General features: G+C 50.3%; 3 protein-coding genes across 5 annotated transcripts in view; all 3 read right to left on the reverse strand.

The window, feature by feature from the left end:
- Positions 1 to 3,170, reverse strand: part of RALGDS (ral guanine nucleotide dissociation stimulator) — a 57,819-nt gene extending 54,649 nt beyond the window's left edge. Inside the window, exon 1 of the mRNA XM_039730680.1 lies at positions 3,070 to 3,170. Within this exon, the coding sequence (XP_039586614.1) occupies positions 3,070 to 3,087 (18 nt within the window). The 5' untranslated portion in view covers positions 3,088 to 3,170. The remainder of the gene's footprint in view (positions 1 to 3,069) is intronic.
- Positions 3,171 to 7,389: 4,219 nt separating this feature from the next.
- Positions 7,390 to 17,547, reverse strand: LOC120512426 (globoside alpha-1,3-N-acetylgalactosaminyltransferase 1-like). Of its 2 annotated transcripts, XM_039730720.1 has the most exons (8): positions 17,342 to 17,547; positions 14,980 to 15,259; positions 14,305 to 14,420; positions 13,487 to 13,549; positions 12,388 to 12,438; positions 12,254 to 12,289; positions 10,166 to 10,300; positions 7,390 to 8,933 (listed from the first exon to the last, which is right to left on the reverse strand). In XM_039730720.1, the coding sequence occupies exons 3-8, from the start codon at positions 14,367 to 14,369 to the stop codon at positions 8,249 to 8,251; spliced, it is 1,035 nt and encodes a 344-aa protein (XP_039586654.1). In that variant the 5' UTR covers positions 14,370 to 14,420; positions 14,980 to 15,259; positions 17,342 to 17,547; the 3' UTR covers positions 7,390 to 8,248. The 2 variants fall into 2 exon arrangements, with proteins under 2 accessions (XP_039586654.1, XP_039586655.1); XM_039730721.1 differs by lacking the exons at positions 13,487 to 13,549; positions 14,305 to 14,420; positions 14,980 to 15,259; positions 17,342 to 17,547 and adding an exon at positions 13,215 to 13,230.
- A 1,033-nt stretch (positions 17,548 to 18,580) lies between these two features.
- SURF6 (surfeit 6) lies at positions 18,581 to 22,260 on the reverse strand. 2 transcript variants are annotated; one of them, XM_039730553.1, is made up of 5 exons: positions 21,691 to 22,260; positions 21,071 to 21,286; positions 20,409 to 20,500; positions 19,760 to 19,951; positions 18,581 to 19,184 (listed from the first exon to the last, which is right to left on the reverse strand). In XM_039730553.1, the coding sequence occupies exons 1-5, from the start codon at positions 21,782 to 21,784 to the stop codon at positions 18,705 to 18,707; spliced, it is 1,074 nt and encodes a 357-aa protein (XP_039586487.1). In that variant the 5' UTR covers positions 21,785 to 22,260; the 3' UTR covers positions 18,581 to 18,704. The 2 variants fall into 2 exon arrangements, with proteins under 2 accessions (XP_039586487.1, XP_039586488.1); XM_039730554.1 differs by lacking the exon at positions 19,760 to 19,951 and having other exon boundaries at positions 18,581 to 19,376.
- Between the last annotated feature and the right edge of the window lie 68 nt (positions 22,261 to 22,328).

The following is a 22,328-nucleotide window of genomic DNA, read 5'->3' on the forward strand; positions in this document are numbered from 1 at the left end:
CAGAACGTGCTGGAGCACATCTAGTGACTGCAGAGTGTGAACGGGCTCCCCTGGCAAAAGCAGGCAAAACAACTTCTCTATCAGCCCCTGGAGCTGAGACCCACCTTCCATCCTCTCCACAGGCAAGGGGAGGGGGAAGCAGCCCCTAACACTCACCGAGCCCTGGTGAGCTCCTTCACACCACCCTGAGCATCTCTTTTGGGGAGAAATCCCAGATCCTGGCACTAGGCACCATGCGCTCCCCCAGCTGAGCTGTGTCACCCCGATATCCCAGGGAAACTCCAGGTGGTGGGGACACCCGGGAGGGCAGGGTCAGCCTGAGGGAGCTGGCAGCAGCTCCCCTGCCCCTCCAGGCTCAGCACCTGCGTGCAGTTTCCAGCTAACCAGCCCTGCCCCACGAGTGGTGGCAGCTTGGTGGCAGCTTGGTGGCAGGTGAAGCAGTTTCCCTGCACACACTGCCTGGAAAGCGTGCTGGCATCCTCCTCAGATGGGTTGCTATAGCAATGGGAAAGGTATCAGAAGCAAAATCCATCCTGATGGATAGTGCAGATTGCTCTGGACATCACCACCTGAGACAGAAGCCCTGACTGCCCTGATCAGGTCCAGCAGTCAGGCACCATTTAGGGAATGACAGAATCCTGATGGATAGTGCAGATTGCTCTGGACATCACCACCTGAGACAGAAGCCCTGACAGTCAGGCACCATTTAGGGAATGACAGAGTGAAAACACTACGAGGAGATGAAAACCACAACCCCAAAGACGCCCAGAATAACCTGAAAATCCCCTCGTTTTTTCACTGAGCAACCTGGCTTGGAGATAACCCACTGCACCGATCTAGGGGATGTCAGAGCCATCATTACAACATCCCAGAGATTTATTCCGGAGCCTGCAGCAGTCGCTGCATCCTCTGCTCATGCCCGATGAGCCCAGGCACACAGACCCGGGCGTGAGTGGGAGCTCCAGATGGAGCGGCTGAGCCGTGCCGAGGAGGGGACTTTGCATCTCTCCACCTGCTGCCTCCCAGCCCCTGCTGCCAGCTGGACCCTCCCTGGCTGTCACTTGTTGCCAGCTCGCCCCCCTGCCCCTGCAGAGCAGCTCCAGGAGCTCGCTCCGAGCCGCTGGAGCCGCTTCAGACGCTGGGGGCAGATGAAAGGGGAGACACGAGCGAAGGCAGCTCCCGCCGAGCTGAGCTCCCCGCGCTCGCCGCCTCCTGCCCCAGCCAGCCCGAGGCTGCTCATCCACCATCTGCTCCCTCCTGCCGCCCACACGGCCAGACAGGGACACGGGGGTGAGCCTGCAGCCCTGCTTGGTTCAGGATGGAAGCCTCCTTCTGAGCCAGCTCAAGAGCAGGTTTCCTTTTCAAAGGCTGAAATTCACCCTTGCACGTGAACCTTGGCTTTCACATGTCGGGACACCTGGAACAACACACCTGCAGCACTGAGAGATGAAAAAAACCTCCTTGTTTGCTCAGCTTATTTACTCTGCAACACTCAGTTTTACCAGTTGTTTGTGTGGGTCTTTCCCTTAGCAACCAGGGAGAGGAACATTTACAAGGCATGAAAAATGTAGCTGTGCAGCCCTCAGAACTGGCAGGGTGAGGCTGCGGGTGCAGCTGGAAATTCCTCTTAACTGGTAGCCACAAACAACGGGACCTCAAGGAATTGCACCCCTTAAAAGGCAGAGTGGCTCATCCCCTTGAGCAGGAGGAACCAGGACTTTAAACCTCTGCTCTCCACCCACGCAGGATGCTGGGCTTGGAACAAATATCTCTACATGCCTCAGTTTACCCATATAAAATATACCTATAAATACATATATAAAATGGGGTGAGCATAAAAACGTGACAGGAAGACTAAAGCTGAGAGCTTAATGCAAAACATTCTGTAGGATGCCACATGCATTCCCCAACATGGGAGGCTGAGCTCCTCTGGACATCTTTTTCCAGACAGCCTTACACCTTTAATCTTCTGGATCTCCCAGCAAGATCAATCTTCCCACTCCATAATGACAGAAAACTCTCGTTCTTGACCCTAGGCAGGGTCAGGACCCAAACTCCAGTATTTTGGCTGCCAATCCCCTTTTCCAAAGGGACGAGCCACCATCCAGCACACACCGGTGTGGCACTAGGGCCTGGCTCACACACGTGCCCCCAAGAGAGTTAATTCAGCTTTTAATTGGGCTGGACCAAGGTGAGTGAGGCCCAGACCAAAGAGACCCACAGGGTGCAGGAGGCAGCTCTGGAATGCACATTTTCCAGCCCAAAAATAGATCCCAGCCCACTTCTCCAGCACAGCATCAGCCCTTCCCTTTATTCATTCCTGGTCTCCAAGGAGCCATTGCTGCCCACTTACATTCCCAGCACCCCCCAAGGGCAGCAGGGATGGGATCAAACATCAGAAGAAGAAAAAACAAAAATCAGAGGAGCATCAGGACCAAACCCAGAGCCATGCTCTGGTGCCACCCCCAAATTTCATACCTTTGCTTCATCCTCCCCTACCCCAAAAGCACCAGGGGGGTTGGGAGTGCAGAGCTGTAGCCCACCTCGGCTGGATTTAGCTTTTTTGGCCTCATAAACACACCAGGCAGAGACAAGGGACCTGCTGGTGCCCCTTGGCCTGAGCGGTGCCAGGGGAGCCGGCCCTGGCTCGGCGGGCAGCAGCGCCAGCCTGGCAGCAGCATCGCAGCACGGCGCTGCTGCAGCATCGCGGCGCCCTCCCAGCCTGTCCCAAACCTGTCCCTTCCCCTCCCCATCCGCCAGCTCCTCTTCTCCCAGCCGCATTAACCATCGTACAAACAGAAAGCGAAAAAAACATCAAGGGAAAAACACCGAAAAACAGACTTCCTCCCGCTCCCTCGGCAAAGCTCCTCCGCTGCACACCGGGGCTGCTGGCACGTCCAGTGACCCCGGCCCCAGGAGGCAGCAAGGCACGGCCACCTGCAGCTACAGAGCCCCCCGGCTCCGCGCCCCCATCAATCCCCCGCGGACACCGCCCCGAGCCCCGCCTGAGAGCCGGGACCGAGCCGGGGGACAGCCCGGAGGGACAGAAGCGGCTCCCGGCGCACTCACCTGGCTGTCGATCATCATCGTGCCCCGCTCATAGCCCCGCGGCCGCGCCGAGAGCCGCTGGCCCCGCTGCGGGGCCGGGGCCGCGCTCAGGGCCGGGGGCGAGGATGGAAGAAGGGAGGGACGGAGGGAGGGAGGGACGGAGGGAGGGAGGGGGCGGCTCCGGCTCCGCCCGGCCCCGGCAGCGGGGCTGCTCCGCACGGACACCGCTCCGGGGGTACCGGGGCGATGCTTGGCGTTTTTGGGGTGTTTTCCCCCCGGAGCGGGAGGCACCGGGCGGACCCCGGCGGGGAGCGGGGAGAAGAAATTGGGGAGTGGTCGGGAGAGACCCCCGGGACCCCACGGGCTGTCCGGCTCTGGAGGAGAGACCCGGGTAGCCAGGGCACCCCACGCTCCTCTCCGCTGAGCTCGGCACCGAAATGGGGTGCGGGGGGACCCCCGGGCAGCGCTGCCGGAGCCAGCGGGGTTTCCCTGGAAACAGCTCCGGTCCCCATCGTTTGTCATGATGAGGCCGATGCCATGAGCCATTCCACGGGGAGAAGGAGCCGGGAGAAGGCTGCAGTCCATGGCCGAGCGCTCCCAGGCGCTGCGGGGCTGCTCCTGGGCACAACACCCCGTGCTGGCCCCAGCAGCCATCCCCGATTTCTGCAGGGAGTGAGCGACAAGGCACAGCCCGCAGCACCTGCCCGTGCCGCTCCTCCGTGGCTCGGGGCCAGCTGAACCAGCAGCTCTGGCCGGGGAGCGCAGCCAGGAAAGGAAAAGGTGCTGCCAGGGCTCTGCCCCTGGCGCTGGATGCTGCTACAGAGCGACATCTTTCTAATTATAGTAACGGTGTCAGTGAGAAACGCGGCGAGAAAAACACGCACGTCAAAAGGTCTAGAGCTGTGTGATTTGCTGCTGGCAAAACTCGCCAAAAACCACACCGGAATGAAGCGCTTTTTAAATGTAATTTGTACTCATCTGGCTTGCTTTAAATCGGCTGGAGGTTCAGCAGGGGAGCAGGGGGATGATGTGGGCATACAGGCAGAGGAGATTTGTGGTTAAAACTGCCTCTTTACTCCTAAGGCTTTACACTAGTTTTACACAAAACAGCGACATTTGGTGGATCTATGTTTCAGCTAAATATAGCACAGGAAAAGTCACGTCAGTACAGCAACACTCGTGGGGAAAGGAGGGAGTCTGGTGGGCAGGCAGACACTCAAATGTCACTCCTCAGATGGGTTTTTCTAGTGATGCTTCCCTAAAACATTTGATTGTGTGGAGCAGAACTCCAGGGTTGGGGATTTACCGTGAGTAAAGTACAAGCCAACCCACTCCTGTAACTCCTTCTCCTGTTCCTGCTGTCCCCAGAACCCCTGTCACAGTCACTGTCACTGTTTCTGTCACTGTCACTCCACCTGGAGAGCAGCTGTTGCTCTGTGTGTGTCACCCCCGGGGTCCCACGGGGACTTGCAGGGGCAGGAGGTGAAGCAGAGCAGGTGGGATTGAAGTGACAAAATAATAACCTTGGTGCTAGGAGCTGCCCTTCGAGATCAGAGCAAATCCCCGCTGAGTGCAAACACAGAGCAAGAGACAGAGTCCCTCCCTCAAAAAGCTGAACAGGGGAGGTGACAAAGGGCAGGGGAGTGAGGCCAGCAGCCTGGCAGGGAGCTCCCAGCCTTCCTTGCCACCACCAGCTGCACGAAGGCAGCCGGATGCACGTGGCTTTTGCACAAGCTGGGTTTGTGCAGGGAGTGTGTGACTGATGTTCTTACCCCCTCTGCTCAAAGATCATCTCATTTCCGTGCCCCACAGGCACAGATCTCACCCACAGAGAGTTTGACTAAGCCAGTCCTTTCATGAATGCTTCCATGTGGTACAAAACGACATTTCTGGTCAAAACTGTCAGGGAACATCACCTGTGGGAGGGTTATGGGAAATCCAAACCAGAGAGGAAAATAATCCTAATCTGGCTAAGTGGAAATGATTCTTGTGTTATCAGTGGGGAGAATGAGAGGATCAGAGCCTGGCCCCACCGCAGATCATATCCAGTGCTGGAAATTTCTCTTTCATATCACACAGAGAAATTTGCCCTTTGGGGGTGGATGCACTGGGCAAGACAGCAGCAGGGAGAAGGAAAGAAACAGCCTGTCAGATGAGTGCTTAAATTAGAGGGACTATGAATGATGAGTCTGTTCCAGCCGAGCAGAAAGGGATGGAAGGAAAAAGGGGCCCTTGGGAGGGCAACAAGCTGCTGCTCTGAGGCTGGGTCAAGGGCTTGAGTGGGAAATACCTTGAGAGCACAACCACATCCCCAGGCAGTGGGGTTTATTTACACGTGGTGATTCAGTTTTCATGCAGTCCCCTGCATTTCCAAGTCCAAATTCCTTTGGCACAAGAACACGTAAGACAACGTTGTCCCCCATGAGAGTGGCACTGTGCTGCCTTTCTATCACGTGCCTCAGTTTCCCCACTGGGTGTGGGTGGGAGATGCACATCAGAAAGCAGGTGCTGGTGAAGCTCCCACCGTGCACACAAGCCTCAGGCTGCACAATGCAAACTGGGAGAAGGAAAGCTGGCTGCTGCTGCTGGGGGAAGGGGATTAATCAGCAGGGGATGACAACAGAAGTCCAGCCTTTCATTAATTACAGCAGGGCACGAGCTGATTCAGGGAGCATCTCCCACACGGCGCTGTGGGGGTTTTTTTCTGCAGACATTCTCCTCTCCCTGGAGGCACCAGGAGTTGGTAGGTAGTGCTTCAAACCACAGCCCCGTGGAGCAGAACTGTGTCACACAACACAAGCCATTCCCCTGGGGAGAAGCTGCAGGCCTGCCAGGAAAATAAACATGTTTGGCACAGCACGAGCCAGGCCATTATGGTGTCAATCAGAGGGCTGAGGATTCAGCCAAAAGGCAGCTCGGATGCAGGGCTCAGACCAAGCCCTTCACCATTTGTCCAAAACAGGTACCCCAGAAACACAGACCACCCTCTATCACCCATCATCTGTGCTGCAGAGCTTCCTCTCACAGAGGATTTATGAGTGTCTGCACAGAAATCCAATCATTAACGTGGCAGGATGAAGCCCTATGGCTGCAAACCCAGAGCAATTTCCAGCAGAATTAAGGCATGAGGGGAATTAGCCATTGCTACAGCTGATCTATAGATTTGTGGCTGCTATGGAACTTCACGTTTTTCTTGGAATCTGAGTAGTTTTCTACGAGGTCTAGCCCAGCCCAGCCACGCACTGACACCAGGAGATAAAATTATCTGGCTTGACTGGACAGCTCCTTCTGGCTGGTAAAGAATCCATATGCATATATGTATAATTAGCATAATGAGAACCCAGTTTCAGCATGGCCTTGAGGCCCTAACTCATTTAACAAATAAGAAACAGACAGTATTAATCCTGGGCTGGTTGGAAATGTATCTTTCTGGAACTATTTGGATGAGTATTTTTCCTCACCATTTTGGCTTAGCTGAGGTGCCTGGTTACCCAACATATATGGCAGGGGTTTCAGTTCTGGTTTAGTTTATGTAAAGGGGCATCTTCCTCCTGCACCACATCACTAAGAACAGTCAGGAGAAAATATAATAAAGACCCTTTGCTGGATTAAGCACAAATCAGCCAACCCAGCTGCCACTGGGGCTTTGGGGCTGGAGGTATTTCAGGTACCTTATCTGTATTATGGGTCCGTGAAAGCTTTTCTAATTAGTCTTCTGGAAGATGAAATGCCTGCGATGACAGTGGCAAGTGCCATTTCCAGCCTGCTCACAGGACTGAAACGGCTCGTTAAGTCATCTGCAATCAGTGGTGGGGCCCTAAAGCTTTGCATACTTGATTCACTGCCATACAGCAATTTTCTCATGTGAAGAGAAGCAGGAACAGTCAGGCACCTCTTCCCTATTTTCCCTCTCTCTGCCAAATTAGCTTTTTTTAAACTATTTTTTTATTTTTTAGCTTTTTTTCCCCCCCTAAACTGTTCCCTTAGAAACAGCTCACCCTTTCACCCTGCTCCTCCTCTCCCTGCTCCCCCTGAGAGAACATGCTCAGCCCTTCTGCAGCACGGGGAGATGATGTTGATGGCAGCCCTGCTGTGACCAGGGAGGTGGCACAGGCACCCCAGTGTGACCTCAGCTGCCAGGGCTCCCCCGAGGGAGCTGCCAGGCTCTAAACGCCTGGTTCAGCTCCTCAGCACACCCAAGGAGAGGAAATGTTAACCCCAGCCCACTTCCAGCTCCACGCTGAACTCCCAGCTCCTCCAGAGCATTTCATTATGGAATGAAATCATCCTGTTTGCTGGAAAGGCATCAGCTCGTGCTGTCAGCTCCAGAGGCTCCTCGCCAATTTATTTCACAGAGCTCAGAAAAATTGGAAAGGGTTGAAGCAATGGAGAGGAACATGAACATCTCCAAACCAGATTTTCTGTGTTGGAAAAGATTACATGATCCACAGAGACATGTGACCCAGGGAAAAGGTTCAGAGCACATCTGTGATTGAAATAAACCTGAAGAAGTTCAGCCTGCTCTGAGCTGTGCCAGTTCTGTCTAAACTTGGGTCTCCAAAGCACAGACTGGAATTTGGGAGATAACTGCTAGATGAGTTCACGCTGTTTGTCCTGTCAGACCAGGGCTCTTACTGGCAATGCCTGGCACCAGCTCTCTGCTGAGAATGTCCAAGAAATCCTGCTGCACACCAGGCAGGGACAACGAGCTCTGAGTGCAAGTTTCCTCCTGATTCTGACAAAAGGCGTTAGTTTAAATCACAATTCAGGAAAATTTATTGCCCTGCAATGTTATTTTTTTTTTAAGTGAAAAGGTCTTTACCAAAACCCAAGGTTTTCTTCTCCACAGGAACGTCAAATGCCATTTTGATCTTGTTAAATTTCCACCAGGTCTCTGGAAAACGCTCAGGCAAAGGCAACTGCAGCCATGCATTGGATAACTGGCCTTGTGGATGCTTTTTTGTGTGCTGCAGCCTCAAGCAGGATGTATTTACAAAGAGTGGGAATCCAGAAAGCTTTTCAGTCTCACCTGCACTTTGCTGCTTCTGAAATGTGTTTATACTCTGCTCTCCAGAGGAACTATCCACATGTTCCCTTCCCAGTTTGCTCCTACCAGAAACAGAAATTCAAGGTGGGGCACATTGTGCAGAAACTAATTTGCGTGGGTTTGGCTGCGTGGAGGATCTCTCTGCAGGGATGGTCAGTTTCTGACCTCCTTGTAGTTCTTATTCACAGTGGAAAAACGTACGAGGCGGATTTCGGGCGGCTTTGGCTTCCTGTCATCCCATATGTACTCTGGAGAAAGCACCTTGGAGGGTTTGTGGGACAGGAAATGCCTGTTGAGGTGACTCTCCTCCTGCCAGGCTGCCATGATCCCGTTGGCTTTGTCTGCCAGGATGGTCATGTGGCAGATCTTGGTGAACTCATAGACCTTCTTGACCAAGCCTCCAAACACGGCCCCTCCGTAGTAGAAATCCCCTTCTCCCTCAGGGATGAAGGCCGCCGAGGAGCTCCTCCTCTCATAAGGGAACTGCTCCCGTGGCACGTGGAAGTAGCCAGGGTGGATGGCTGCCACCATGTCCCCCAGGGTCTCGGGGCCCCAGGGGTTGTGGAACACCATGTCGATGTCCAGGCAGAAGAGGTACTGCACCTGGCCGTGGCTCTCCCTGGCCACGTGCCGGTTGATGGCCTCCATCCTGCGCATGGAGATCTCCTGCCAGCTGAGGTGCTTCTGCACGGGGACGGCGACCAGCCTGCGCCCCGGCTGCAGCTGGGCGTGGGGCATGCTCTGGGGGCTGTCAGTGAAGATGTAGTAGTTCACCCGGTAGCCCCGCATGAAGTGCTGCTCCGCCGACTCCAGGAAGCGCCGCACGAACCTCGTGTACCTGAGCAGACACAGCTGTGGGCACAGTGGGGACAGCAGGGCCGAGCTGTGCCCCTTCTGAAGGGCTTGGGTGACAGAAGAACAGCAGGGACCAGCAGGGCCGAGCTGTGCCCCTCCTGCAAGGGCTTGGGTGACAGAGGAGAGGGGCGATGCCTCTATTTTTTACATTTTTACGTTTAGATTTTCTATTTTCTACATTCTGTGCTGCTTTGGTTTGAGGGTCTGGGTTCACATCAGGGGATGGTGAGCTCTCTGCACAGAGCAGCGTGACAAAACAATTCCTGCTCCAGCTGGGGACCAAGGACAAATGATCCAAATCTCAGCCCCAAGAGCACAAACATGGACTGAAGAGGGAAAAACAAGGATGGGACTCCATAACCTAAAGCTGGAATTGGACAATTAACTCCAATATGCAAATGGAGCTGATCAAAGTGTGAGACCTCATGACCAGCTGTCCATTTTTGGGTTGTGCTGCCCAAGGTGTATCTATTGAGGCCTCTTAATAAATCTCTACTTTGTTCTTTTGCTCCATCTAGTCTCTGTTCTAGGTCAGCCTTCACAAGGCATCAGGGGAATGGCCTCCAGCTGAAGGAGGGCAGGGTTAGATCAGATTTGAGGAAGGAATTGTTCCCTGTGAGGGTGGGGAAGCCCTGGCACAGGGTGCCCAGAGAAGCTGTGGCTGCCCCTGGATCCCTGAAGTGTCCCAGGACAGGCTGATACAACCTGGTCTAGAGGAAGCTGTCCCTGCCCACGGCAGGGGGTGAAAGGAGATGGATTTTAAGGTCCCCTCCAACCCAAATCATTCTGGGATTCCAAGGGGATGTGTGGTGGATTATGAAGAGCATTAGAGAATGCAAGACAAGGAGTGAGGAGAGTTCCCTGATTAGCACTACCAGGTGTGGTGGAGGATGAGGAATAAGTGGATTATCCCCATTTTGACCAGCTCTAATTCCCAAGCCACATGCTAATTGTTCAAAAACACTGCCCACACCTCAGGAACCTCATGTGTCGTCATCCCATGGCCTTGTGTGATTACATGGGCACAAAACCTCCTATAAACTGGGGCACATTTCAGGAAAAGGAAAGCCAAAATCATCTTTCCACAGAGGAAGGGCATCACCCCAAGAACTGTGCCCACGAAACTGGGGCACATTTCAGGAAAAGGAAAGCCAAAATCATCTTTCCACAGAGGAAATCACCCCAAGAGCAGTGCCCACTGAGTGCTTCCCTTACTTTCCAACAGCAAAGGCTGTCACCCCTATGGTGAGGTTCAGGGGTCTGTAGGCACTGTCCAGGATCTCAGGCTCAAAGGTCCCTTCCCAGACGATGGGGGCCAGCCATGGTGTGACTGTCAGCACATCCTGGCGCCTGAAGGGGGAAAAAACCAGAAATGTTCATGAAATGTAACTGCTCCTGCTGGTTTTGAGGCCAGTAAATGAGAAAGAAGCACGAAAAAGGCAGCTAGAGGAGTGTGTGAATCAGCATTAATTCGCCATGGAGGGTATTAGCTCAGATATTTTCTCCCTGCACTCTTATTTGAGGTTACAGAGCATGGATATTTCAATTCCTGGGCTGAAATTAGGCACTTAACACATCAGCAAAAACCTGAGGATCTGCTAAAATCTCATTTAAGGACTTTTCTGCTGGGGAAGAGTTTAATGACCACTGAACTCTCAGAATGCGAAGCTGTGCCTATTTGCTATCAGCCTGATGCAGAGTGTAACAGGCAGATTAAAACACAAGTAATAATAATAATATGAAAATTGCTATAAAATATAGCCCATTGCTGTGTTATTAAAGCACAGCTTGCAGCATGACAGCTTATTTTCCCAGTATTTATATATAGCTCCAACACATTCAGATATAATTTAAAATGCTGTATGTCAGCCAGCATTCAAATGTGTAACAAAGTTAGAAAAAAATCCTTAATCTCCTGTGAGGGAAGTGGAAATACTGAATATAAATGCAGCAGAGTCTGGTTCTGCCCTGTTACAGCTCTGCAATGCTGTTTCAATTTGCTGCTTTGTTTTCAGCGTTTCATTCTTGCCTTTTTGATTCTAAAAGGAGATGTCATTTATGGTGGAGCCTGCTCACATTCGCTCCAGACCAGGAGCCCTCTGCTAATGAAATTTGTCACACACAGCACGTGGCCACACCTGGGGGCTGCCACCTGACACAGTGCCAGGGCAAAACAGCACCAGAACCAAACTGGGGGGGCTGTGGGGAGCAGCCTGGTCCAGTCAGAGCCTCCAAGCCAGATCTAATGCTTTCAGTCTGAGAGGATACAAGAATAACACTTGCACTCCTTCCTGCAGCAATGCCTGTGATTGAAAGATTAAATTATACAGGAGGAAGAATTTGGGTTGGGGAAAATGTACTGACTGATCTGGGTTTCTGAGTTGATTATCCTCTTTATTGGAGAGGGAAGGAAACAGGCATGTTCATTTCTCTAAGCTTGGTAAATTTGATTTTACAGGGCTGCCCTGGGTTTCCCAATGAGTCATGGTCACCCTCTCAGTGCCAGTGAACTCCCTGCAGAGGACACAGAAAAAGCTTCAGGCTTCACCCCTCGTTTGTCCCAGAATATACCAGATGATTTAGCACAGAAATTTATTCCAATATGGAAGAAATATTCAGGCTGAGCATATCCTGAATATGTGAGGGAAATAATATATATATAGTGTGTGTTCCAACAGGGTGTGTTTATTAGCATGCAAAAGATTGTGGCTGTTGAAGGTGAACTGCTCCAGATAAAAGTCAGGCCAAAGGAGGCTGTAACAACCTGAGCTTGAGGAAATTTAACAACAACTCTCTCAAACAGACAGTTTGTCCAAGCCACTTCTCAGAGCTGCTGCCCCAAATCTTCCCTTAAACTCCCTGCTTTGGCTGTGTTTGCTGGAGGCCACACAGAGCACCGGCTTCATTTTGCCCTGAAATGGGTTCAGAGCTCTCCCACAGCTGGCCCCACAGCTCCAGAAGGTATTTCCCACTTTCATATCACAGATCTGTAATATCTTAAATACAGATAAGAGAAGGAATTTCTTACTTACAGATATTACAGATCTGCTACCTCAAAAAGAGCTCCTGGCTACGTCAGAGAGTGTGTGCGCTAAGGTAATAATTGGGAATTAACAGGAAGTGTGTTAATGAGTGTACAGTAACCAAACCCAACCTCAGGGCAGCACAGGCAGCTGCTGGCACACCCCTGTGGCTGGATTCTCGTGGAACAAGGTCCTGCTCAGTGTGCCCCAGGACTCTGTGAGTGCTGCAAAGTGCCCAAGCCAAACTCAGCAGAAACAAAGTTCAAACAAAGAAACTTACTTTGGCGCCAGCACTCTTGGCTGCTGATAAAATAATCTGAAAAAAGGAAGAAATACCCATTGAATAGTGCATGAATATGCCTGGAAGAGAGGAGCAGCAGTTTAAAGGTCAGGAGATAAAAAGCTAGTACTTACTGGGGGAAAAGCTGGATTAGCTTCTCTTCTGTGTATTGGAGTTTCATGGAGCTGCATGGTGGGGTGGGAAATGAAAGGGATTGTTATGCTTTTCTTAAAATATCAGCCAAGCCTGGCCTCAGGACCTGCTGTGCAAACCCAGCCCCAGCTGCTGTGGACGCTGCCCTGCCTGGCCCAGGGTTAGGCATCCCCTGCACACCCTCCCCAAAGGGACAGAACACACACACAACAGGGACAGAGAGGTGCTGGCAGCAGTCCCAGTCTCTGAGGAAATCACACTGGGGTTTAGGGGTCAAAATCCCTGTGGGACTGTCAGCAATGATCATGTATGTGCTCCACGCCCTGCAAAACTGCTCCTGGTCACCTGGAGGGCTGAACTACCTGAAATGATCACATTTCTGGGCTGGAATAATCACAAATACCTCCATGAAACATCTTTTTTTTTTTCTATTTGCATGGCTTGGCTTTGTTTTTACAAGAACAGTAGGTCATGGGAAAAGCCCCAGCTTGTCCTGTCCCAGCCCTGGGGCAAGGTGGCAGTGAGGAGGTCACTGGGGCCATGGCCCTGGCCCCTGCACAGTGCAAATTCTCTCCTGTGCAGCTCTGGGAGAGCTCTTGGCACCCGGGCTAGGTCAGGCACAAGCTCAGGAGGTATTTCCCAGGAGCAGCCTCCCTTCACCTGCTCGGGTGCAGAGCTCAGGTGCTGCCACAGCACAAACATCCCTGGAGAGGGGGCAGAGCAGAGCTCAGAGGGAGAGCAGGAGCCTGATGAGGGCTGGGGGTTACTCCTGGCTGTGCCAGACTCCTCCTGAGCCTGTTCATCTCACCTCTGTGCTTCAGGTATCTCTGTCTGGTCAGGGGATCCTGAGAGCACAGCTGTGGGATTGCACCCTGATAAGGAACCCTTTAGTCCTGGCACCCACACCACACAAAGCCTCCCTCACCTGGGCAGCATTGGTAGCTTTTTGTTTTGAGTGACTAATTACAGCTTCATAAATAAAGAACAAGCCCCTTGTTGGTCAGTGTTTGTGTTGGCAGTGAAGAGCAGGACTGTAGCAATGAGCTGGGTTACTCATCAGGCACAGAACAAAATACTCACAAGATTTCAGGGCAGGGAAGGTAGTAGGGCAGGTAATGAACTTTTCCACTCCCAGCTACAGCCCTGTGAGAGCAAAGAGATGTTTTAAGATAGGAAATGTTGAGGGAAACCTTCCTAGGATTTTCCAACACCACCTAAGGACCTGGCAAAGATTTTGGGAGGTAAATCTGGCTAACTCCATATCTACTTTATTAATTAGTGTAGGATCTGCTGTGCTCACATTTTAACACAGTGTCCTGCTGCTGAGGCAAAATGCAGCTACCCACAAGGTGAAAGTACAGCAAACTGCAGCATCATAAAACTGCAATAATTCCTAATAATTTAATAATTAATATTTCAATACTTAACAGAAATGCCTCATCTCAGATTCCCTTCCAAGGATGTTTGAGTCTGCTCCATAAGCCATACTCAGCTGTAAGAATATTCAGTTACAGAATTCTGTGTTTGAAAGCTGTGATGTCTGATAGACCCTGGTGACACTGGAGTGAGTTTGGACTGTGTGAAGAGACAAATAATCACCTCTGCAAGGCCTGAGCTGAAATGTAACTGGAATATTCTCTACTCAAGCGTTTGTTTGTGAGTCACTACGGTGTTAGCAGCCTGCTTTGGACCCAATTGCTCTTTTTTGCTCTTTCCCTCAGGGCCTTCTCCCTCTACCAGTGCTCCTTTACCTATGACACAAATTGCTGTTCTTTCTCACAGCTGGAAGAGGGGCTTCCCACAAAATGCACAACCTTTATTTTTGTGTTCTAGGAGGTTTAGCACAGGATCTACACAGGGTGTTTTAGGTATGACCGAGCTGGCCAGCAAATGCTTACCAGATAACTGCAGCAACACCGCCCAGGCAGACAAGAGATCCCAGCAGCACCTTCCTGGAAATCATATCTTCTGCAGGAGAGGGAAGGGCAACTTCTGAATTCCAGCAGCTTTCACTCTGCAGAGAGCAAACATAAAGGGAAGAGGGCTGTAAGTGCCTCACTGTGAGAGAAACTGATCATTTCTCAGAGGAGGATGGAGCTTCTTGGTAGCTTCTCTTTCAGTCTTTCTGAAGTGATAAACACAGAAGGCATCAGACTGTAGGAGCCAGGGCACTGAGGCAGATCTGTAAAATGTCTGAGCAAGTTTTTCATTTCAGGGAGCTTCAACCCCAGCTCTAGTGCATGGGGAGCCTTTCTGATTTCATTCCACTTTCTGTAGATTCCATTCTTTCACCTCAAGCACGCACCCTTTGCAATTGAATCAAACACTCACTCCTGTCCTATCAGAGAGCTAACACAGTTTATCACCTGAGCTGATTAACTCCACCTTTCACAGTCCAGGAACCACCGGGGGCACTCCCTGCAAAGGTGCCCCAAGGAAAGGTAAACTGAGGTGTGAGACCAACAAAGGAACATTTCACAATCCTAATGCACCTTGGGTAAAGATTAAGCCAAGGAAATTATTTCCTCTACGACAGCCATGAAAATCAACTTTCCCAACCCCAGCAGTCTTACCTTAAAAGCTCAAATCAATCTCTTTTTCTGTTTACAGGGAAGCAGAAGTGCCCACAGTGTAAACTTTGGCTGGTCCCCGTGTTGAACACAAAATGCATTTGTGTGGGGCCTCCAGTACAAGCACATTAATTGTTATTCCTTTCATTATTGACTTCAGTGAGGACAGCAGCAGGGAGCTGTGGATCAGGCTCGTGGGCTTTCATCTCACTCCTGCTTCCTCAGGACCAAACCAGATATATTTCCAGCCAGAGCTTTCTACTTTCTAGAATGTGATTGGAACCTGCAGAGAAGGAAAAAGAAAATAAAAAGAGGAAAAGGCTGTTTATCAACCATTTATAAAGATGGCAGCATTTATACTAAGGGGAGGAGCTGGTACATGATGCTTCCTGGAGGATGCTGGAGTAATCCTAGAGGCGGTCATTAGTGGCCCTTGGTAAGGCACAGGACAGTGCCAATGGATCTGAACAAGCAGGAGTGATTTTCCTGCTTTAATTTCTTTGGCTGGAAAAAGACAAGTGGCAAAAAAGTCCTTTAATTTGCTTTGCTGTGTCACACAGAAATCCTCACTGGTGCTTCTCCTTCACTTTCCTTTGAGAGAATCTAATTAGCTTTCACCAGGAAGCATCACAAAATCCTACTTAAAAATAATGACTATGTATATACACACTTATATCTATGTATGTGTGTGCATCTATATAAATATACATCTTAAGGCCTTCCACCACTTAAAACCTTCATGGATTCATGCTGAGCAGTTCTGGATTCTTGCCTGAAAATGCTGCAGATCCACAACCACAGAAAGAAGTACAAACAGCCTTCCCCCCCAGGCAGTTGTTCTGTGTTTTGACCAGATTTATCTCATTCCTGTGCTAGTTGTGTCATGAGAGCTGCTGTGCTGACACCAGGATTTGTCAGTGCCACGTTTCTTACCTTGTGCTTGATGCTTCCAGCACACGCAAAGCAGATAAATGTGCACAGGGGGGTTCAAACAGATGTTTTTCAGGCATTCTTTGAGAGATGGCTGCACACAGAGCAGGTAGGAAAGCCCTTCTCATCAGCAGGCTTCCAAATTTCCAACCAGGATCTCACCTGCTGCAGCCCAGGTCCGGGCAGTCTCCCTTTCCATACTCTGATGTTTCCTTCCCTCTTCTCTTCTGTCACCTCCTTCAATCTTTGTAATTGTCTAACTACAAGATCTGGGATTATTTCTGTCAGTTCTGACTGGACTCTAATCAGCCCATTCTCATTAAATTGGTGTCAAAGCACCCCAAATTCCCCTGCTGAGCCCTCAGCAGTGAAGTAAAGCTGGATTGCCCCCCAAAACTGAAAAGCTGTCACGGTCCATGCATTCCACAGGACATCTGCCTGTCTTGCAGGACCTCAGCACTGGGATGACACAGCCTGGGCCCAAATGCAATCCATGTGTTCTCTGTGGAACCTCTCCCAGCCAGGTGGGAGGCACACAAAACCTGTACTTGACTTCATGGAAACAAACTCAATTTCCAGGCTATTTGTTTTCCTGAATCCTGTTTTCCTTGGGGTTTGCAGCCCCTCCCAGCTTGATGCCACTTTCCAATTGCATAAATAACCTCTCAACATTTCCTCCCAAAGCATAAAGGAATACACAAACAATCCCTTTGCAGAGTCTCCTGGGGATTCTCATTTTCTGCACCTGACCCATGCTCTGTCTCCATGGCATACAGAGGCTGAGAGCACAGAATTTGGGTGATGGGGAAGGACAGAGGCTCAAGAACAGAGAGAAGAAAGGGGACTGATAGTTGTTCTCAAACGGGGCAGTAAAATTAACAAAGAATAAACAAAGAATAAAAAAATATCTGGGTGTTTGGTTATTTTAGTGCAGTTTCAGCTGTTGCAATGGACATAGAGCACGTCCACGTGTCTTTTTACAGAGTAAACATCTAATCCCTCAGGAAGAGAAATACACATATTTTGAAATATTACATCATTAGGAGCACAGCTGATGCATTCCCCTCTTATTTTCAGTTTCTGTGGTACAAACCTGCCAGAGCACCAGAGCCAGCTGAGACTGAAACATCCTTTGCATCTAAAGCCTTCTCACTGAGGTTTACCTCAACTGATTTACAGTTTGCCATGAATACAAACAGAAATTAAATAGATGTGGTTGTAGCTGAGGAAAGAATCTCCAACCAAACAGAAATCCCAGCTAAAGCATTTTTAATAGTTACTCAGCTTCCTCGAATTTGTTCAGAGGGTTTTTTAAAAGGGATATGGCTGAAAGTAGCTCTGTTACTCCCAAATGAACTTGCTTGACCTCCCAGAACAAAGCATTACTTTATCTTCAAGCCCTGCTTGGAAAGCATTCTGGACAGCTGATAAATACCTCACTTGTAGACCGTTCCATGGAAAATATTCTTTGCAGAGCAACTATTTCAGATTTCCAAACGTGGATTTCGGATTTCTACAACTGAAGTGGCAAGCTGTGAGTGCAGGGCTGTTCAGAAAGTGAAGAAAGAGAAGATATCCACGGGGAGAGCTCCATCTGTGCCCGAGGAGAGCTTTCCTTGCTGGACTCCAGCGTGGAACAGGCTGCAGGAACACAAATGTGCTCGGTCACACCTGAGGCTTGAACACAAATTCAGCACAAATCCACTGCAGAGTCTCAGATTACAGCTGCACCAGGGAGTCACCTGGGCTCTGGCAGGGGTCCAGCTGGGAAGCACTGCACAGCACAGCCTGCGTTTCCCTCCCAGCACATTCTCAGCTTTAGTCATAAGGCAGAAAAGGGCTTCTTCCAAAAAGCCAGATCGAGAGAATCCAGAATTCAACCAGACTCAATTTATAACACCCCTGTGCTCAGTATAAATTATCAGTTCACACCAACCAAGATCAGGAGGGCATCAGCAAGGTTTGACTGATCTCAGGGGCAGAGTTGCTTTATTTTCTGGATTGTTCCCACCAATCTTCCCCAGGCTGAATTGCCAGCAGCCAAGCTGTACTTTCCCTGCTGAGCTGGGCAAACAGCTGCTCAAATTCACATTTATATTTCTGTACCAACAACAATAAAGGAAAAAATTGGTAATGACCCAATACAATTTTGCACTGGTAAACTGTGCAGAGAAGAAACCCTTGAAGGCACCTGTGGTTGCCAGATTTTTTTTTAACCTAATTTTTTATTATTGCCAAAGGCAGACTTGGAGCCAATCCTTCTGCCATCAGGATCAGTGTGTCCTATGGATGATCCAAAAAGATCAGTTAGCTCCACAATAAATCCATGCAAATGTACATGTGTTTATGTGTACATTGACCTAATGCTGATAAAACATAACTTATAAATGAACAGCACTGCCTAAAATTGAAAATTATTTCCAGTTTTCTTGTGGTGGGGAGGATAAATGAATCCAAGATTCACTCTCCTTTCCAAAGGTATAAGCAAAGGTTTTACTATCTTTGTGTTGAGATGAATCCCATGTTTGGTCTTTTTGCCTTTTTGTTTCCTCTTTCCCATTCCCAGGGGATGCAAACACACTGTGCCCCATCAGAGGAAGTAACAGCAACTGATATTTCCCACACTTCTCCTTTAGAAAAATAATAATTCCTATTAGAAATCAGCCAGAAGGTGTTTCTTTAGGATAGAAAACTTTATTAACAAACATACAACTGTTTTTTTAGCACGATGAGGCTGGGAATCTCACACACACCCCGTGTGACAGACCCTGGAACCCCAATGCCAGCAGAGCTGCCTCTCACTTTAACCCAGCTTTTTTCAAGTCCTCTGGCAGAACTCGGCCCTTCTTCCGGGCCCTGGCTTTCTTCTTCTCTATCCTCTCCTTCTTCTTCTTCTGGATGTTCTTCTTGCGCTTGTCCTGCCGCTGCTGCATCTTCTCCACCACCCTCACCGTGCGTTCCTCCCACTGCCTCTTGCGCTGCGCTCTCCGCTTCTCCTTGCGCTTCAGGGCCTCCTTCAGACGCTCCTCGTCGTCACGGATCTTCACCCCTTCTGCCTTATAGAGGGCATTTGTCCATTTTATCTTGGTCTCCAGCTCCTGAGCTTTCTTCTCGTCCTTCTCCTTGAGCTCCTCCAGTTTATTCTTCCTGGTCTCCAGCCTGCTCAGCAGCTGCTTGTAGTTCTTGCCTGTCAGAGGAGTGATATTGCCTTTCACCGCTTTCCTCTTCTCTTTCTTCTTCTGGACCTTGTTTAACTCGTTCTCTTCATGAACTTTAACCCTGTTGAAGACAATGTCAGTTTTGCTCTCCTCCTTTTTGTTTTCTGGCTCAGCTGGTACCTCCTCAGTCTCTTTCTTCTCCATTTTTGCCTTCATCTTCAACTCCTTCCGTCGGCGTTTCTTTCTCTCCCTCTCATACTTCCTCCGCTGCCTCTTCTCCAGCACTGCAGGGGTTAACTCCTTGGCATTATCCTAAGGAGAAGGATGGACATGAATGAGAAGCCTTAAAGGGCTAAAGCAGAAGTAAAAGTGGGCTGTTGCCCAGTTCTGATTTCAAACTCCTCCTAAGAAGCACCACCTGTGATGTGAAGCTGTGACTCCACTGTTAGAGACACTAAACACAGAAACATTTCAAACCCTTTGCTTTCCCCCAACAGCCTGTAGCTGTTCCCTTGCAGGCTCTCACCATTTTGCTTTTTCCTAAAAATCACCAAAGGCATGTTCTCTTTGAAGCTGGCCACATCTTTTCTCATAGGTTTTTCCACAGAACATACACAGGTCACCTGGCAATCCCTACAGGCAATTCCTTAGGAAATGGAATCAGCTCAGACTCTGAGCCTGGCATGAACTTTAACCCTGTTGAAGACAATGTCAGTTTTGCTCTCCTCCTTTTTGTTTTCTGGCTCAGCTGGTACCTCCTCAGTCTCTTTCTTCTCCATTTTTGCCTTCATCTTCAACTCCTTCCGTCGGCGTTTCTTTCTCTCCCTCTCATACTTCCTCCGCTGCCTCTTCTCCAGCACTGCAGGGGTTAACTCCTTGGCATTATCCTAAGGAGAAGGATGGACATGAATGAGAAGCCTTAAAGGGCTAAAGCAGAAGTAAAAGTGGGCTGTTGCCCAGTTCTGATTTCAAACTCCTCCTAAGAAGCACCACCTGTGATGTGAAGCTGTGACTCCACTGTTAGAGACACTAAACACAGAAACATTTCAAACCCTTTGCTTTCCCCCAACAGCCTGTAGCTGTTCCCTTGCAGGCTCTCACCATTTTGCTTTTTCCTAAAAATCACCAAAGGCATGTTCTCTTTGAAGCTGGCCACATCTTTTCTCATAGGTTTTTCCACAGAACATACACAGGTCACCTGGCAATCCCTACAGGCAATTCCTTAGGAAATGGAATCAGCTCAGACCCTGAGCCCATGAGATCCTGTCCCCACACACCCTGGGAGGCTGGGGAGGATTTCAGGGGCACAAACACACATATGGATACACATGCAGAGTCCCATACCTGCCCAGAAGCCTTTTTAATCTTCTCGTGGAGTCTCTGACGCAACAGACTGATTGCAGAAACAGAAGGAGAACTCAGTTCACTTTTACTTCCTGAAAATTAGAGAGAGAAAATAAAAATACTGAAAAAGCAGCACCAGCTAAACAGTAGCACTTTCTCTGGCTATGGGAAAAACTCTGGGAACTCTTTAGATGCTGTGAATGGAACGGAAAATCCAAAGAAACCCAGAGTTTCTATTTCATTGGTTTCTTTAGAATTTCCCCTTTCATCATTCAACACTGCCAGCAGTGGCCTGGTATGCCCTGGGGCTGCCTGGCAAGCCAAAGACAAGTACCAAGCTTGTGGAACAGAGAGGCTCAGGACATCTTTTCTCTGTGATCTGGCTTTTCATTGTCATAAAAGAAAGCTGAGCTGGCAGGACAGGGATTGCATCCACCACATGCACAAAACCTCTGCAGTTCAGTTAAACACCGTTTCCAGAGAGCCACCCAGTGGTGATGGCACAAATTCCTGTCCATAGGCAAAAGCCTCTGGGGCACATCAAATAAGCAAAGATGTTCTCAGTTTAGGCTTTCCAAACTAGACTTGTGTGAAGCAAGTGAAAAGCAGCCAGCTCAGCCCACGTCACTTTAATCAGACCATGGCAAAGCTGAGATTCTTACCTGTAGCCAAACTCTCCTTTCTGTTCTGTGTGCCACCCTGTGGAGATGATTTGCTGGCTTGAGGGGCTGCTTTCTGTCCTGGAGTGGGTTTACTGCTGTTAGAAACCACCTGTTTGGCTGAAGGAGCATTCTTCTTCTCAGTTTGCTTCCTGGGCTTCTTTTTCTTCTGTTTTTTGACCTGTCTGCCAGCATCCTCGGGCTGGCCTGGCTTAGACACTAGAAGGCAAAAACAAATTACACAAAAGAGAACAATGCTGCATTCCCACTCATAACATTCTGTTATTACTGAACACTAAAGTTCTAGCATCACAATGGCATATCTTAATGTTCAAAACTTATACGTTTCAGGATTTATTTAATTAGACCAAACATCCTTGCACACTTCTGTAAAATCCCAGCTCTCCACATCCATCATAACAGAGAATGGAGACCACTGACTGCCAGGGTTCCCAGTATAATGTGTGCAACGTGTTCGAGAGCTCCGTGTTTGAGCAGATTGGTTTTTTTTTGTTAGAAACCGGCACAATCCCGAGCCAAGCACCCCGTGGGGGCACGGCTGTCGCGCCCAGCCTCCCACAAACCAGCCAGAGAACAGAACCGAAGCGTTACAATTCCAGTACCCAATTTCCTCTTCCGCGACTCCGGGGCGTGCTGCACGCCGGCCCTCCTGGCCAAGCCCTGCAGGTAGGAGTCCTGGGCGGCCAGGCTGGCCATTGCCGCCCCGGGTCCCAGAGCTGCCGGGGACAGCTGGGCACAGCTGGGGACAGCTGGGGACAGCGGCGTGCTCCTCGTGGAGCCGCCGGCAGGAAGTGATGGATGGAGCGCGCCGGCCGGGAAGTGACGGCAGCGCCGGGCGCACGGAGCCGCCCTGCCGGGGCTGCCGGGGATGCACCGCGTCCCCCGGCCACACCGGGGCTGCCTCGGTCACACCGGGGCTACCGGGGATGCACGGCGTCCCCCGGCCACACCGGGGCTGCCTCGGTCACACCGGGGCTGCCGCGAACCCACCGCGTTCCCCGGCCACACCGGGGCTGCTCCGGGCTCTGCGGGAAGGCTGCGAGCCCCATTCCTTCCACACACCTCCCCGCAGCCCCCGGTTCGCCTCCGCCGCACGTCCCAAAGGTTGTTTTTTTTTTTTGCCAAATCTCCATTTATTGGAGGACTAAACCGAGCTTGCCCCAGCACCGGGGTGAGGTGCCCAGTTTCGGGAGGGTTTGTGCAGCCCCTGTACGGGAACAGCTGCAGGGAGCTCATCCCC

Source organism: Passer montanus, unplaced genomic scaffold (genome assembly GCF_014805655.1).
Source record: "Passer montanus isolate IOZ18808 unplaced genomic scaffold, ASM1480565v1 scaffold73, whole genome shotgun sequence".
Taxonomy (NCBI): domain Eukaryota; kingdom Metazoa; phylum Chordata; class Aves; order Passeriformes; family Passeridae; genus Passer; species Passer montanus.